This window comes from Gymnodraco acuticeps, unplaced genomic scaffold, assembly GCF_902827175.1.
Source record: "Gymnodraco acuticeps unplaced genomic scaffold, fGymAcu1.1, whole genome shotgun sequence".
Lineage (NCBI taxonomy): Eukaryota > Metazoa > Chordata > Actinopteri > Perciformes > Bathydraconidae > Gymnodraco > Gymnodraco acuticeps.
In genome coordinates this window covers 261,497-276,941 of record NW_022990702.1, presented here as the reverse complement: position 1 = coordinate 276,941, position 15,445 = coordinate 261,497, and the positions used below count along the sequence as shown (strand labels likewise).

The following is a 15,445-nucleotide window of genomic DNA, read 5'->3' as shown; positions in this document are numbered from 1 at the left end:
AACATAAGGTATAAGGGGGAACATAATTGCCAGTGACTCATCTGTATGCCATCATCTCATTGGTCCATCAGTGTTCATCGGGCACCGTTAAGCTGAAGAGTTTATAGGCATTACAGCATACAGAGCCCACGCACACAGCTGCTGTAGCTGACATAGCTAACGCACACCTCCAAATGTAACTGCACATTAAAAAGATACGGTGGCTTTGGAGTTACCTCATACAAAACCGTAAATGGTCAGCTCGGGCTGTCTGTGTTTTCTCCTGCAAGTTAAAGAGATGGATCAAACTAAGAATAAAAGGTCCTTTTTTCTTAAATGACAGCTAGCAAAGACAAGCCAACTACAACACTTCAATTCACATCAACCAACAACTGCACGAGAGAAAACAATGCTATGGGAATCAGTAAGACTCCCTTCAACCCTTTATGTCTAATATACATCCAGCTAGAATCCATCAGAAGCTTGTTTATAATAAAGGTACACTGAACATTCACCAGTTCAAGCAATGTATGACCCTTTGCAGTCAGTAGATTTGTTAATATTTACTTTAGTGTAATTTTGAAAGAACATGTCATTGACTACTGCTTGTTAAATCAGATACAGAGGATTGGAACAATAGGTTTTATACATCCGTGGTGATACATGCTCAACATTTCCTGAGATGGTTTGAGCACATTAAACAGCCTTTGATGGGTGTCCTGCTTGGGGTGTCACTGAAATGAATAGGATATTTGAATGCGCACTGTCCCGGATGTCACACTCAACTATATATCAGAATAGAAGGGAGACATGCAAAGAAAAGGAGAAGCAAAGTGGAGGAGGCGGATAGAGGAGGTTTAGTAACACAGTATGAGCTGAAAGACTGGAGGTGGGCATGTCCTCCATCAGCAGCCAAATGTATATTTAGCCCAAAAGTTGAGTGAGAAGAACATATTGTCAGGGACGTAAAGACAGGTGTGTAATGTAAATCTTCACTATGTGGTTACAACTTACAGGTGCAGTAGAGCATGTCTGACCACATCCCCATAGCCAGCTGAGCCTGCATTGAAGGACAATTTGCACCACTCGACTGCATGACACCGACAAGACCAGGAAGTAACACCCGCATTACACACTGGAATAATATACTATTTTACTAGAACAGCAGTATCCCAAAACACCATTTTTATGTCTTTACTTTACACAAAAATCTAAAATAACCAAATTTTTAACATGAAAAATCACAGTTCTATTAACAGTCAAAGTCGAGATTTTTGGTAAATTAGTCGAAACACTGATTAATAAACATCTTTCATATATATATTATTTTTTTAAACTTGCTTTGACTTTGGAAATATACCTCAGGGGACAAAAGGATGTTGTTAAAGTTGGAATTTAAATGTCTAGAATGTCTAAAATATAAGAATTACAATGACTATTACATGAACAATTTATATGTTTAAAATGTTGGAATAATAACAGCACTTAACTGAATGGTAAATTAAGAGTCTGCAATTTTGTGATTTTTTTCACTACTATTTGCTTTAGATTACTGTCAAAAAAAATTACAGCCGTAATGTTACATTTGCCATTTGTTACACGAGAACGAAACGGGTTGTATCTGCTACTTCTCTCGCGCGTATAGCCCGTTCGTTCACACGAGGCCGTACCGGAACTGCGGAAACGGACCCCGCAAACGATAACGGTACTGCTACTGCTACTGACCATGCTACAGATGTTAGTGCAACATTTACAGCTCCTATTAACCATCAGCAACAAGTGGACATGGAGAATTACATGAACTACATGTTGCTAAATCCACCATGGGGCATAAACAGATGGGCAACCATGGCAACCATGCTCGGGGGAGGTTCACTGCTTTTGGTGTATTTTGTGGCGTAAGTTACTACGCCACTTACAGGCCCGGCATATGTACTACAGTGTCTCCAGCGCTTTCGAGCGGTCTCGTGCGGAAGTACAGCGCCACTTACAGGCCCGGCATATGTGCTACAGCGTTTCCAGTGGTCTCGTGTGAACGGACCATGGAACGGACACGTTAAATGAGCCGAATGCGTGTGAACCAGGGTTCCTGCAGGTTTCACCAACTCAAATGTAATACTTTTTAAGACCTTTTTAAGACCACTTTGAATAGAATTTAAGACCTATTTCACGGCAAGAAAGTATGAAGGAAAATTGCTAGGAAAGAAGAAATACGTCCCATAATTACTTACGAAGTAAATGTATTCATGTTCAACATAAGTACGATGACTGAACATAACAGCATAACGGTCTCTGTATGTATGTATCAGTGACGTGCGGTGAGGTTCATGGCTGGTGAGGCACTGACTCTTTCAGAGTCAGATTTACAAATATTATATTTTGACCTTAATCGAAATATTCTGTTATTTTCAAAAGCTTTTTTAGTCTGATGCTATGATTAATTTTAAACAGACAAAAGGATACCCAAAATCTAAATATTGGATTGTTCTTTCTTAGTAAGATCCCATTTTCATTACAATTGTGGTCTTACCTTGACTTGAAGATGAAGTCCATGCTATCCTTCTGGACAACAATCTCTATTACTTTTTTGTAAAAGTCCTCCTTATCTCTCTAGTTTCAAAACTCTAGTTTGTTGTTTGCGTCTACCGTCTCTGAGAATAACAGTAGCAATAAGAACCTGTGGGCTCACGTGCGCCCCCTTCAGTGCGGCAGAGGTTATAGCTGCCTCTCCTGGTGCTTTTTTCATTGCGTTGTACGATGAGACCAGCGAGCCTAAATATCATACGTGAAATAAGTTATTTAGAGACTATGGATGGCGAGGATAAATGTAATAAAGGGATCTACAAACATTACATTGGTGACCTACAGTGAGATGGTGCAGGCATGCGCTTAGTGCCCGCTTTCCAGCCAGTTTCTGTGGGGTGACGCATTCTGAGGTGAGGCAGATCTCATCTGTGCCTCATCTCACCCCACAGTAGCTGGCTTGAGCGTGCTCACAAAATAAGTGGCCGCGCTAAATTAGTGGCCGCGCTCCAGCAAGTTACTGTGGGTTTACGTGAGGCAGAGCTCGTCCCTGCCTCAATCCTCATCGCTCCCATGTAACCTAGTTGTAGCGGAGCTCGGTACATTTGCTGATTTTGACTATAAGAAGCGATTGGAATCATACAGAAATCACATTTACAACACAGATCAGTGGAGACATTTTATTATTATTTAGTTTTTCTTTAATTGTTTTAAATATATAAATATAATATTTTGAGAATTCATAACTTTGGAGGACAGCAGGCTATTACTAATATTTAAAAAAATGACATCTCACAAGAAGAAAAGCATAGATGGGATTTAACAATCAGAAAGCCACTTAGTGAGTTTGATTTCGGATTACAGCGACACACACAGTACGAGGTTTATTTTAAAAAAGGGGGGAGGTTTCTTAGGAGTGTGCTCCCTCTCACTCCTGTACACTGTCCTCCGGATTCCTGCTGGACTCCAGAGTCGCGAAGAGCCCATGCAAAATTAAATTAAATGTGTCTACTTTTACTACCAGATGTGCTGTCGATTGCTGCAAAAGTTGCAGACTTCTCATCCACGATTATGTCACTTCCGCCACCTAAAACCCAGGAGGTATACGATCTAGCACTAACCGCGTCCACACCACCTCCGCTTTTAGGGTTGACGTAGACCAGGGGTGGCAAACTCATTTCAGTTAAGGGGCCACATACTGCCCACTTTGATCTAAAGTGGGCTGGACCAGTAAAATCATAGTATAATAACCCACAGGCCCTACATAACGACAATATTTCTGTTTAAGTGCAAATAAGTAGGCTACAAGTACATTCGGAAAATGTCCACATGTAATGAGACGCAAAACGTTATGAACAAACTGAAATGTATTAAGACAAACAAGTGCAATTTCAAGTGCTACACACATGTTCATTACAACAGATCACAGTTTCCACCTGAACTGACTCACCACAAAATACAAATAAAAACGTGGGAGCTATTAAGTGAGGAGTTTGAGTTACCTCCCTTGCCTTGAAAATATAGAATTTCTATATTGAAAAAAAGTTGGGGCAGTGCAGCCACAGTGTCACATCAAAAATCAAACTATTTTTTGCCTAATGAAGCTGCTGATTGACATTATAATACACAATGTTCAGTGACATAATACAAAATGTTCAAATATTTCAGTAGGTTCTTATTTTCACAGAACTGAGGTCACAGAACAGTAGGTCAACTCACTGATTAATTTTCTCCTGAAACTTGACATCTTTTAGCCCTCACAAGGGCATCAATATCAGGCTTAAAATCCTGACTAGCAGCCAATTTAATTATTTCATTCAGGCACTTGTGTGTGAGTCTTGAGCGCAGCTTTGTTTTAGTAATGTTCATTACAGAGAAAACCTGTTCACAAAGGTAGGTGGTCCCAAACATGCTCAAAACGTTTGCTGCCATGGCTGTCAATTTGGGGTATCCTGGCAAAAGATACCGATAAAATGTGCCCAAGTCTGACGAGGCAAATTTGTCCTTTAAATCCTGATCACATTGTAAGTCGATTATCTCAAGTTGTATGTCGACGGGCAGATCCGCAGCCTTAACTGCAAATGGCGAGTGAAAAACTGCAAACTCTGTCTCAAGCTCACCAAAGACCTGAAACCGCCGCTCAAACTCCCGCAGCAATTCCGTAATTTTGTCTTTGTACCGACTCATGTCAGCAGTAACTCCGGTCATATGCACATTTCTTAGATGAGGGAAATGAGCAGGGTCACCACTTGACAGCTGTGTGTGTCTCCCACAAAGCCAGCTTCAACTTAAATGAGCGTATGCTGTCATAATATTCTGTGACAACTTTTTTGCAACCTAGCTTATGTTCAGATTATTCAAGTGCTCTGAAATATCTACCATAAATGCAAGGTTCTGCAGCCATTCTGTTTTTTTTTTAAATTCATGCACTGGCTTACTCTTTTTCTCCATGAACTGTCCAATTTCCTCGCGTAGATCAGAAAAACGCTTCAGCACGGCACCTTGGCTACAGGTGATGTCTTTATCACTGAGGAGGCTGTCGAACTGACGATGATTCAGCCCTCTGGCTCGGATAAAATTAACAGTTTGGACAACCACTTTCATGACGTGATCCATTTTTAACGACTTGCAACACAATGCCTCCTGGTGCAAAATACAGTGGAATGTCCAAAAACGATCTCCTCCATTTGCTGCTTGTACTTTCTCCCTGAATTTCGTCGCAACACCTGCTTTTTTCCCGATCATTAATGGTGCACCGTCTGTAGCCAGACTGACAGCACGGGTCCAGTCCACTCCGACCCTGTCCAGTGCTTCAACGAGAGCGCTAAAAATGTCATCCGCTTTAGTGGTGTCTGTCATAGGAACCAACTCAAGGAACTCAAGGAACTCAAAGTCTCATCAACACCACGAATGAATATGGCCAGTTGAGCAACATCTGTAATGTCAGTGCTCTCATCGATTGCAACTGAAAATGCTACGAATGACTTGACTTTTGTTTTTTTCTGGCTATCCAAATCTTCTGAAAGATCGGCAATCCTATCCTTCACGGTATTCCTCGTTAGACTAATGTTGGCAAAAGCCTGTCGCTTCTCAGGGCACACGATTTCTGCAGCCTTCAGCATGCATGTTTTCACGAACTCACCCTCAGAGTATGGCTTTGAGGCTGATGCTATTTAGTTAGCGATGAGATAGCTGGCTTTCACTGCTGCGTCACTTATATCTCGGCTCCGGGTAAAAACGGCCTGTTGTTTCTTTAGACCTGATAGCAGGTAATTTATCTTCTCTTTTCTCCGTTGTCCTTGCAAGCAGTCGTATTTCTCTCCATGGTGAGTCTCATAATGGCGGCGAATATTATATTCTTTGGGCACAGCAAATTGCTGCGAACACACCAAGCATACAGGTTTTCCATTTACCTCTGTAAAAAAATAGGATGCAGTCCATTTTTCTTGGAAAACTCGGCACTCCGTGTCCACTTTTCTCTTTTTTGACAGAGACATTTGGGGATGAGGGTATCAGAGGTTATTGACTGGAATCACTACTCTTACTCATTACTTGTTTTACAGTCTGGCTGCGCTCTCACTGGTACCGGTGCGGTAGTGCGCCCACTAGTGGAAGGATTCAAAATAGCAGTTTTTTTCCCCTCCTCTCATAGCCTACTTAGCAAAGTCCTTTAGCTCCGTGGGCCAAGCTGGAATGCCTCCCCGGCCGGATCCGGCCCGCAGGCCGTATGTTTGCCATCCCTGACGTAGACTCAAACGCCGCCCGGAGGTCCCCCGGTGTTGTTGCGGGAGTAGCTGCGCTAGCTAACGCTGCATTTGCAAAACAAACACTCATTTTGTTTGCAAAAGGTGCAGCGGGCTTCAAACATGTTCCCCTCCACTGGTTTCAACCAAGCACTAAATTCGATGTTTTCCAACCAAACACGGTTGAACTTAAACTTCCCCATATGCCTTTGTAAGTAGATTCAAAGATACCTAATTTCTGACTGCCGCTAGCTGAAGCTTGGTTGTTTGGTTACTAGCTGGGTGTTCTCCGATAAGGGGCCGGGGGAAACAAAGTTAATGATTACTGGTTCCATGTTGATTTATTTCAATACAAATTGTTTGGGGGAACTGAAAGGCTGTTTCTGTTCACAAAAATGAACAGAAACAGCTCTATTTCTGTTCACAAAAATGTTCAAAAAGAGGTAACCACAAAGCGATATTTAACTGAAAACACTAGGGAAATGTTTACTCAGAATTTTTCTTCCACACTTGCCCCTGCTAACATCTCAGTAAATGAGCTAGTAGATCATTTTAATTCAAAAATAAAAAATGTTATAGATGCCATTGCTCCAACTAGGGTAAAGGAAGTGACTGGGAAGAAAATATCTCCATGGAGAAAGGCCATGACCGTGAGAACAGAGAAAAAAGAGTGTCGAAAAAATGAACGCAGGTGGCGAAAAACAAATCTCCAGGTGCACTTTGAAATCTATAAAGAGAGACTTGGCCTTTATAATATGGAATTGAAATTTGCCAGACAGTCTTTCTACTCTGATATCATTGCCAAAAACAAAAACAACGCACGTGCCTTGTTCGTCGCCAGACTAACTAACCCCCCAGTGTCAGTAGCCTCTGAATTTCTATCCACCAGGGCGTGCAATGAATTTGCCTCCTTCTTCACTGACAAAATTCAGAAAATCAGACAAGCAGTCAGTGCCTCTGCATCAGGAACAGCAAATGTTTTGTCTCTGTGTCCACCTAATATCAATTCAAACACCATGACACAATTCCATCAGATTAATGATAAAAACCTAGAGGACGTTATACAACTTCTGAAATCCTCCTCTTGCTGCCTTGATATTATTCCAACAGGGTTTTTCAAAAATGTTTTTCCTTGCATGGCCTCAGATCTACTTCATATAGTAAACAAGTCTCTTCACTCAGGTATTTTTCCACAGGCCCTGAAAACTGCAGTCATTAAACCACTCTTAAAAAAGAATAATCTAGACGCTTCAGTAATGAACAATTACAGGCCCATATCAAACCTCCCACTTCTAGGTAAAATCATTGAAAAAGTAGTCTTTCAACAGTTGAGTAATTTCTTGCATTTAAATAGCTGTTTTGATGTGTTCCAGTCAGGCTTTCGTCCAAACCACAGCACTGAGACTGCTCTTGTAAAGGTCTTCAATGACATCCACTTAAACACCTACTTAACCTGTTAAACCCCGAGCCTGTTTTTCAGGTTTCAGGCTCGAAATGACATTCCCAGAACAAATGACTATAACTTCACTTCTAAAAGGTTTATATGAATAATTGTTGTTATCAAAGCAAGGTTACATCTGTGAGTTGGATGTAGAAGTGTCAGAATCAATATAGATTTTTCTGTGTCAGAGTAAATTCAGATGGAACATAGCAAAAAAATGTAAATTCCTGTCTCTGCCTAAAGAAAACCCATTACTTATAGTGAAGACTAACCTTGAATGATGGGTTAGTAGCCTAAAAGCTTTAGGAATCCAAAGTATAACATATAATAAGTACCCTGTATCAAGATTGAGGCAAAACAAGTGACATTTGCCCTTTTTAGAGAGGTTTATGAAAATAAAGTCCAGGCGGAATAAGCTTTGGGCACATTTGGTTCCATCAGTGCCATTTGACCTTTTTCAGGTACCAGACTATAAAAAGTATTGTATTACATTGAATAATCACTATAGGTATTCATTCCACCCAAAATAATAATAAATAATAAAATAATTTTTTTTTAAATATATTTTTGTGAGTGTGTGTACTAGGTGTGTGTAAGTGTAGGTGTGTGTGTGTGTGTATAGGTGTGTATGTGTAAGTGTAGCTGTGTGGGTACTGTATGTGTAGGTGTGTGTAGCTGTGTGGGTATGTGTAGGTGTGTATGTGTAAGTGTAGCTGTGTGTATGTAACTGTACCAACGCACTATACAATAAAACCACACTGTAGGTCATTGTGTGTAGGTGTACTTGCACAATAAAAAAAAACAGAAACATAGGTAACATTTGACTCCAACTGGGGCAGATTTATTTCAAACATTTTACCAACACACTATAGGCATGTAAAAACAAACATTTTACCAATGTACTATACAATAAAACCACACTGTAGGTTTGTAAAAACAACAAATATTTAAGTATAAGTATTTTTTTTTAAATAAACACTCGCAAAACGTTATACCTACCTGAACTTTATACCTACCTGAATGTTCCAGTATTTAGGTCGTGCCACTCCCTGAAACAGTTCTTTTTGACAGTGAAGCACAGAGGGACCTGGCACTTCCTGCAGTACACAGGTGTCTTCACCCTTTTGAGTCCAGCATCTAGGCACCTCCTGCAGTTCTTCCTGACCTTGGTGGCATCTTCCCCATAATACTCGGACATGCATGTGAGTGGTGGAGGAGGGGGTGGGGGTGGTGGAGGTGCAGGGCCTTCAGCAGGGCCTTCAGCAAACTCCAACAATTCTGCAGCAAGCTGCTCCCTGAAAGTCTTCTGGGTGTGTGGCTTTGTCCTGCTGGGGTCACTCCTCATCTAACAAATGTGGAAAAACAAAGAAATTAGATTAATTCACTGGCTTATACTTATAGGATAATATTAGACTATAAATGAATAATATTACACCAAATAAATAAGTAAACACATGTATATTCATTCACTGGCCATTCATTTAGAAAATGTAACTCCAAAAAGACAAGTAACACTATTTAGCATTTTGCCTAATCATTCCTGTAGCTTCTTGGCTAAGCTAACACTGTGATGCAGTTCCACCAAACACAAAAGTAATATATAAAAAGGATAATATTGGACTATAAATGAATAATATTACACCAAATAAATAAGTAAACACATGTATATATTCATTCACTGGCCATTCATTTAGAAAATGTAACTCCAAAAAGACAAGTAACACTATTTAGCATTTTGCCTAATCATTCCTGTAGCTTCTTGGCTAAGCTAGCACTGTGACGCAGTTCCACCAAACACATAAGTAATATATAAAAACAGAGAGATTACATTCCTTTCCCGTGGTGGAAGTTCAACATCCGAGTCACTACTGTCCGGATCCAGGTCTGGCTGGAGGAGATCTTCATCATCCGACGACGAGTCATCTGGTATGAGCTATCGTCAGCTAGCATCTCTAGCACCTGCTCGGTGGTGAAGCTCTCCCTTCTGGCTGCGTAATGCGTAATGAAGCCGGAGCGGGCGTAGTTTATACTACGCAGGATCATATCTTTGGAACCCATTGGTCGATTTGGGTGATTGATACCTTTTCTGAACCGTTAGAGCCAATATAATCGAGTGACAGTTAGTAAGTCCCGCTAAACACTTACGTCAAGTAGAGAGAGGTTTGCGTAAACAGCACGTGAGACGGCATTAGCTCGGGACTGCGAAACTTTTTACCTACTCTGCTGCCATGAATGTAATGATAGATTATCAGGAACAATTCTAAAGTGACTAATAGACATTGGATTAACCTTAAGCAGCGTTTGTATTCCCTTGAACACGAGCTTTGATCATAAAACAGCAACGGTAAGACATCATTATTGTTATGGTTTTGAAAACAGTTGTTTTTTTTCTTCTCTGTTCTGGCTGATATCTCAGTGAGTTTGTGTCCTACAGTGATGATACAGTGATGATACTTATAACAACCGCCGGCGGGGACCTTCGGGCTTAACAGGTTAAAGGACAGAAATAACTTTGTTTCTATAGGTAAATACAAATCTGAGTTGACAAATATGACATGTGGGGTTCCTCAAGGCTCCATCTTGGGGCCTCTTCTCTTTAACATCTACATGCTACCACTGGCTCAGATAATGAAAAACAACAAAATAAGTTACCATAGCTATGCGGATGACACACACATTTACATAACCATTTCACCAGGAGACTATTCTCCAGTTAAAACACTGAGTAAGTGCATTGAACAAATCAATGACTGGATGTGTCAGAACCTTCTCCAATTAAACAAAGACAAAACTGAGGTAATGGTCTTTGGAGCCAAGGCAGAACGTATAAAAGTTAGCGATGAGCTTCATCCTGCAATGTTCAAAACAACAGATAAAGCCAGAAATCCAGGTGTAGTCATGGACTCTGACCTGAGTTTCAACAGTCACATTAAAACAATTACTAAATCAGCCTACTATCATCTAAAGAACATATCTAGGATTAAAAGACTAATGTCACAGCAGGATTTGGAAAAACTTGTCCATGCTTTTATCTTCAGTAGACTGGACGTGGTGTCTTTACAGGTCTCACTAAAACATCTATTAGAAAGCTGCAGCTGATTCAGAACGCCGCTGCTCGAGTCCTCACTAACACTAAGAAAGTGGATCACATCACTCCTGTTCTGAAGTCTTTACACTGGCTTCCTGTGTGTCAAAGAATAGATTTTAAAATACTGCTGCTGGTTTATAGAGCACTGAATGGTTTAGGCCCAAAATACATTTCTGATCTTCTGCTAAATTATGAACCATCCAGATCTCTCAGGTCTTCAGGGACTGGTCAGCTTTCTGTCCCCAGAGTCAGAACTAAACATGGTAAAGCAGCGTTCAGTTATTATGCTCCAAATATCTGGAACAAACTCCCAGAAACCTGCAGGTCCGCTGCAACTCTTACTACTTTTAAATCCAGGCTGAAGACTTATCTTTTTGTCGCTGCTTTTAATTGAAACTGAGCCGTTGTGTTCATCAGTAAAGTGGAACTTCTGTGTGAACTATTCATATCTTAAACTGCACTGTAACATTTTATTCCTGTACTTTTTATTCATGTATTTTTCTTTTAATGTTTCTTTTATTATCTTTTACTGTTTTTAAATGCCTTTGTCTGAATGTCTTTCATTTTTGTAAAGCACCTTGAATTGCCTTGTGTTGAAAGGTGCTATATAAATAAACTTTCCTTGCCTTCTCTTGCCTTGCTATTACCATACTGGTTACTTTGCAGCCCGGACATTTCCCCCAAAACACATTTAGACGCGATCGCAATACAGAAGTACCTTTCAAATCCGATCATTTTAAAGACCTACTAAATCATATTTAAGACCTTTCTTATTTTTTTGATCATATTTAAGACCTTTTTAAGGCCTTCATTTCTGATTATCAAATTTAAGACCCCGCGGGAACCCTGTGAACGGAAGTCTTTTTTGAAAACGAATTCGGTGCGTTAACGCAAACGTTCCCGTGTAAATGGAAAATGAAAGGTTAATGTCCACTATGTTTGTATATGTACATGTATGCGGAACTGCAGGACGGAGACCAGAACAAATGTCCTTACGGGGACAATAAAGTATATCGTATCGTAATCCTCTGCGCGCATACATGGATATTAACACCAGCATGGCTAAAGAAGAAGCACATTTGAGCAAAGCTTAAGAGTGCAATGAAGGAACATGAAGCACTGCCTTTTACACTAAATGTAATGACTGTTTTAATACAAATTTAATACAACTTTAAAATGTCTTTCAATCTTTTGTTACTCATTAATGAAAATACAATCTTGTATACAGCCGTATTTCAAGATATATTTAAAAATGTTGGATTTAAATGGACTGTAAGAGTTGTGTGAATATATTTATAGTATAGATATTGGCAGTAAACAAATAATCAATACATATTTAAAAGATAGGGAAAAACTTACATTCAATACATTTTATAAACAGTAAGTCTATAGATAATCTAGATGTTGTTCTTCTAATGTATGCTTAGAGGTGTAATATGACATTCAGAGCATTGATATCATATGGGGATGTTTCTGGATGGGATGTATTCTGGTTTATAGCACTGTCCTGTCCCCTGTAGTGTTTAGGAAGCATAACACCTCCCATTTACCTCAGGTTAGCACTGTTTGCTATGTCAGCATGTAAGCTGTTGTTTGTATTGTCTTGGCTGTTAGCAGTGTTACTGTTAGCCAGTGCCATGGTGAGTACCCTATGGAGGCAATCCCTTTGATCTGAATTTCATTTTCAGCCCCTTAAAGTGGTAAATGTGCTTATTAAATAAAGGGTGAGCAGTGAGAAACTGTAAACAGAAACTGACCCCATTAACTGTTGTTTCTTAACTACACTGTAGAATTACCATTGCCCACAATAGCTGCCTCGATCCATTTGACTTTACAAAGCCGGCAGAAAGCTTTACTTTTATCCGTGATTTTGCAAAAATGCTTATTTCTCAGATGGTTTGATGTCATGATATCTGTAAGACACAACTTGTTACCCTTTTTCACAGTAAAAAAGTGAACGATGGCCTAGTTTACACAGTATATGAAACAATGGATCAGAGTGACAGGGCACAACTGGTGCGCACAGTATTAAAATCAGACTGATCTTGGCCACACGTTATTTTAAATATAAAACCAGAAAAGAACATTCGACTCAACTTTGTCCTTAGCATTACTCACTGGTGGGGGTCACTGCTTGCTCTTCTCAAAGCCTTTCAGTCAAGGCTTCACATCCTTGACTCCCCAACATTTTCCCAACAAAATATGTATCTTCTAACCTTCACTTTTCAAATGATTCCTTACAGCTCCATCTAACAAACCGATTCTACAAAACCTTGTTAGCTATAGTCATTGGTGCTGGCACTATCAGCATGCACAAACTATTTGAAATGATTACTTGGAAACATCAAAATTAGATGAAATTGTTCATATTTTGATATTAATATTATATATTTCAACTGTTTATAAATTAAAGCTAATCAGTGGCATCAGCAAACTCTTTTTAGCTTCTCAATGTTGGTCCATCTAAACTGTTACAATTGGAGCTGTTCAACCCACAAACTCAACTAACTATTTCAATGCCTACCAACAAATGATCATTGACAAAGATAAAATCATAGTTTTAGAGTGATAAAGGAATCAACTTCCATTTAACACTGGGTAATAGTACAGGTAGCCATACACCAATCCAAGAGCCCACACACGTAAAGCCTTTTCTAAGTAGAAATTAGATTTATAAGCAAAAGTATAATATTGACAAATATTGCCTTGATGTAATTCACGCAATTATGAATTCAGAAGTTAACCTGAATGTTTTCCTCAGAACAAACAAGTTTTAAAGCGCAGTATTATTATGTTTGACTGCATGAAGCTCATCCCAGTTCAAATAAGCATAATAAAGCCAAAAACAATATATACACATCCATGTTGTGAGATGAAAGCATATAAAATAATAGCCAAAACAATGAACATAATTGGGTGGTGATGTTTTAATAAGGACTTTTTCCACATTGCCGCACGTCCATGGATCCTCTTCCAACAAAAACTAAACATAGATCATATAGACAGTCAGCAGAGACAACTGTAATAAAACAGTTTAAGAAAAGGCAATCACACACTGATTCTCACATATGTAATATAGCCTACTGTCTTCAACAGATGTCCTGCCTCATCATATATTGTATGTCAGTGTTGTGAGTAGTGTTATCTGCTTGAACACCCCTGAGAGGATGCCCATGTTCCTTTTAGATATAATTTCTTTGTGGCGTGTTTGAAATGTGATCTTTACTTTAAAACATAGAAAACTTGTTTTGTCTAACTATATAATGTGTCCTTGGAAGTCATCAGACATTCGCAGCCCCCCCATCTCTCTCTGTCACCACAATGAAGTGAACATATGACACCATGTCAGCATGACAAAGGCTAATGGTAGTAAGTCAAAGAAGCTGATGTTGGAACCAGGCTTCATGCAAATTCTGGCACAGGTTCCAGAGTGATGTTACGCACGAGGGCAGCGTGACCTTCCTACTACACATTTGGGCAACTTTTACGCCCAAAACTGTCGGAGTCACTATTTAAAAAAATTCGCACATCAACTGCAAAAGGAGCTCACACATACTTATTAACACTGCTCGATACAAAAATAAACTAGTGTCTCATATTATATGCCAAACATCCAACAAAACAGTCACACAGATGTAAAGGCTGTGATGACAACATATATTTTTGGCATGTATGCGCACCTTCAAATCATCACTCCGTCTGTAGCTATTCACCATGACCGTTCACACAGCGCCGCTGTCACTTTACCACGACTTTCAACTCGGCGACAGACTGAGGAGTTCAGCCCGTAAATAGCATCTTATCTCTTCACTACAGTCGTGAAGAATTATGTCAAAGTATATCAGAAGCGACACAAAGTATACGCATAAATTAACCAACATAGTCTTCGCAAAGCATGAGAAGGGTTAGTTTCGCCTGCTAAAGGGCTTAGTACACCGCTTTTTACATGCGCGACGCCCTCCCCTTTACTTCCTAATTCCATTTGTCGTCAATATTACAAAGCATTTTCCATATACATGGTTTTATCCTACCTCGTAAAGGTCTCCTGAAGCCATTCTCGGGTGCGGACTCCGGCGGAGCGAGGTTCTTGCCTGCCTTGTTGGCTTTTTTTGGACCCTACTCTCTCGGTGTTTCGCCGAAAGCTCCGATAGACGGGAATTAGCGAGCAGCCGTGTTATTCTGAGCAATCCGCAGTAGCAGATCAGCAGACAGTGTCAATCGAGCCCGGCGCTCTGCGATGGATCGTTCCACACTTTAAACAAACAACCATCGGGGCGGTGCTGTTTACCCAGACCCAAGTCGAGGACTGTCTGAAAATTAGCCCCCAGCTAAAGAATGCACAGCCTGATGGTCTGCATGCGCCCTGTGTTGCAATCCAACTACTCAACGGGAGATGGTATGCTAGATGTCCTGTGTTCACTGAGACCAGCTGAGACAGTTTCCCCTCTATCACCCACTCTGCTCTTTACTGTAAACAGAAGATATTATTTAACCTTGTTTAAGAGTAGCCTACATCAGGAAACATTCAGAAGAAACTATTTTAAAGGAGTAATGACTTACTGGAAGTTTCACTCCTATAGCTTTAAATTCATGCTCATGCATATCCCCTTTTTACTTTCGTGTCACAACAAAATGTGAACTAATTTGAAAATATGTATACAGACATGATGT

General features: G+C 40.0%; 1 protein-coding gene across 1 annotated transcript in view; it reads right to left on the bottom strand.

Annotated features, from left to right (window-relative positions):
- cdyl (chromodomain protein, Y-like) overlaps window positions 1–15,111 on the bottom strand; it is a 42,620-nt gene extending 27,509 nt beyond the window's left edge. The window contains exon 1 of the mRNA XM_034231574.1: window positions 14,806–15,111. Coding sequence (XP_034087465.1) covers window positions 14,806–14,829 — 24 coding nt within the window. The 5' untranslated portion in view covers window positions 14,830–15,111. The remainder of the gene's footprint in view (window positions 1–14,805) is intronic.
- Window positions 15,112–15,445: the final 334 nt, after the last annotated feature.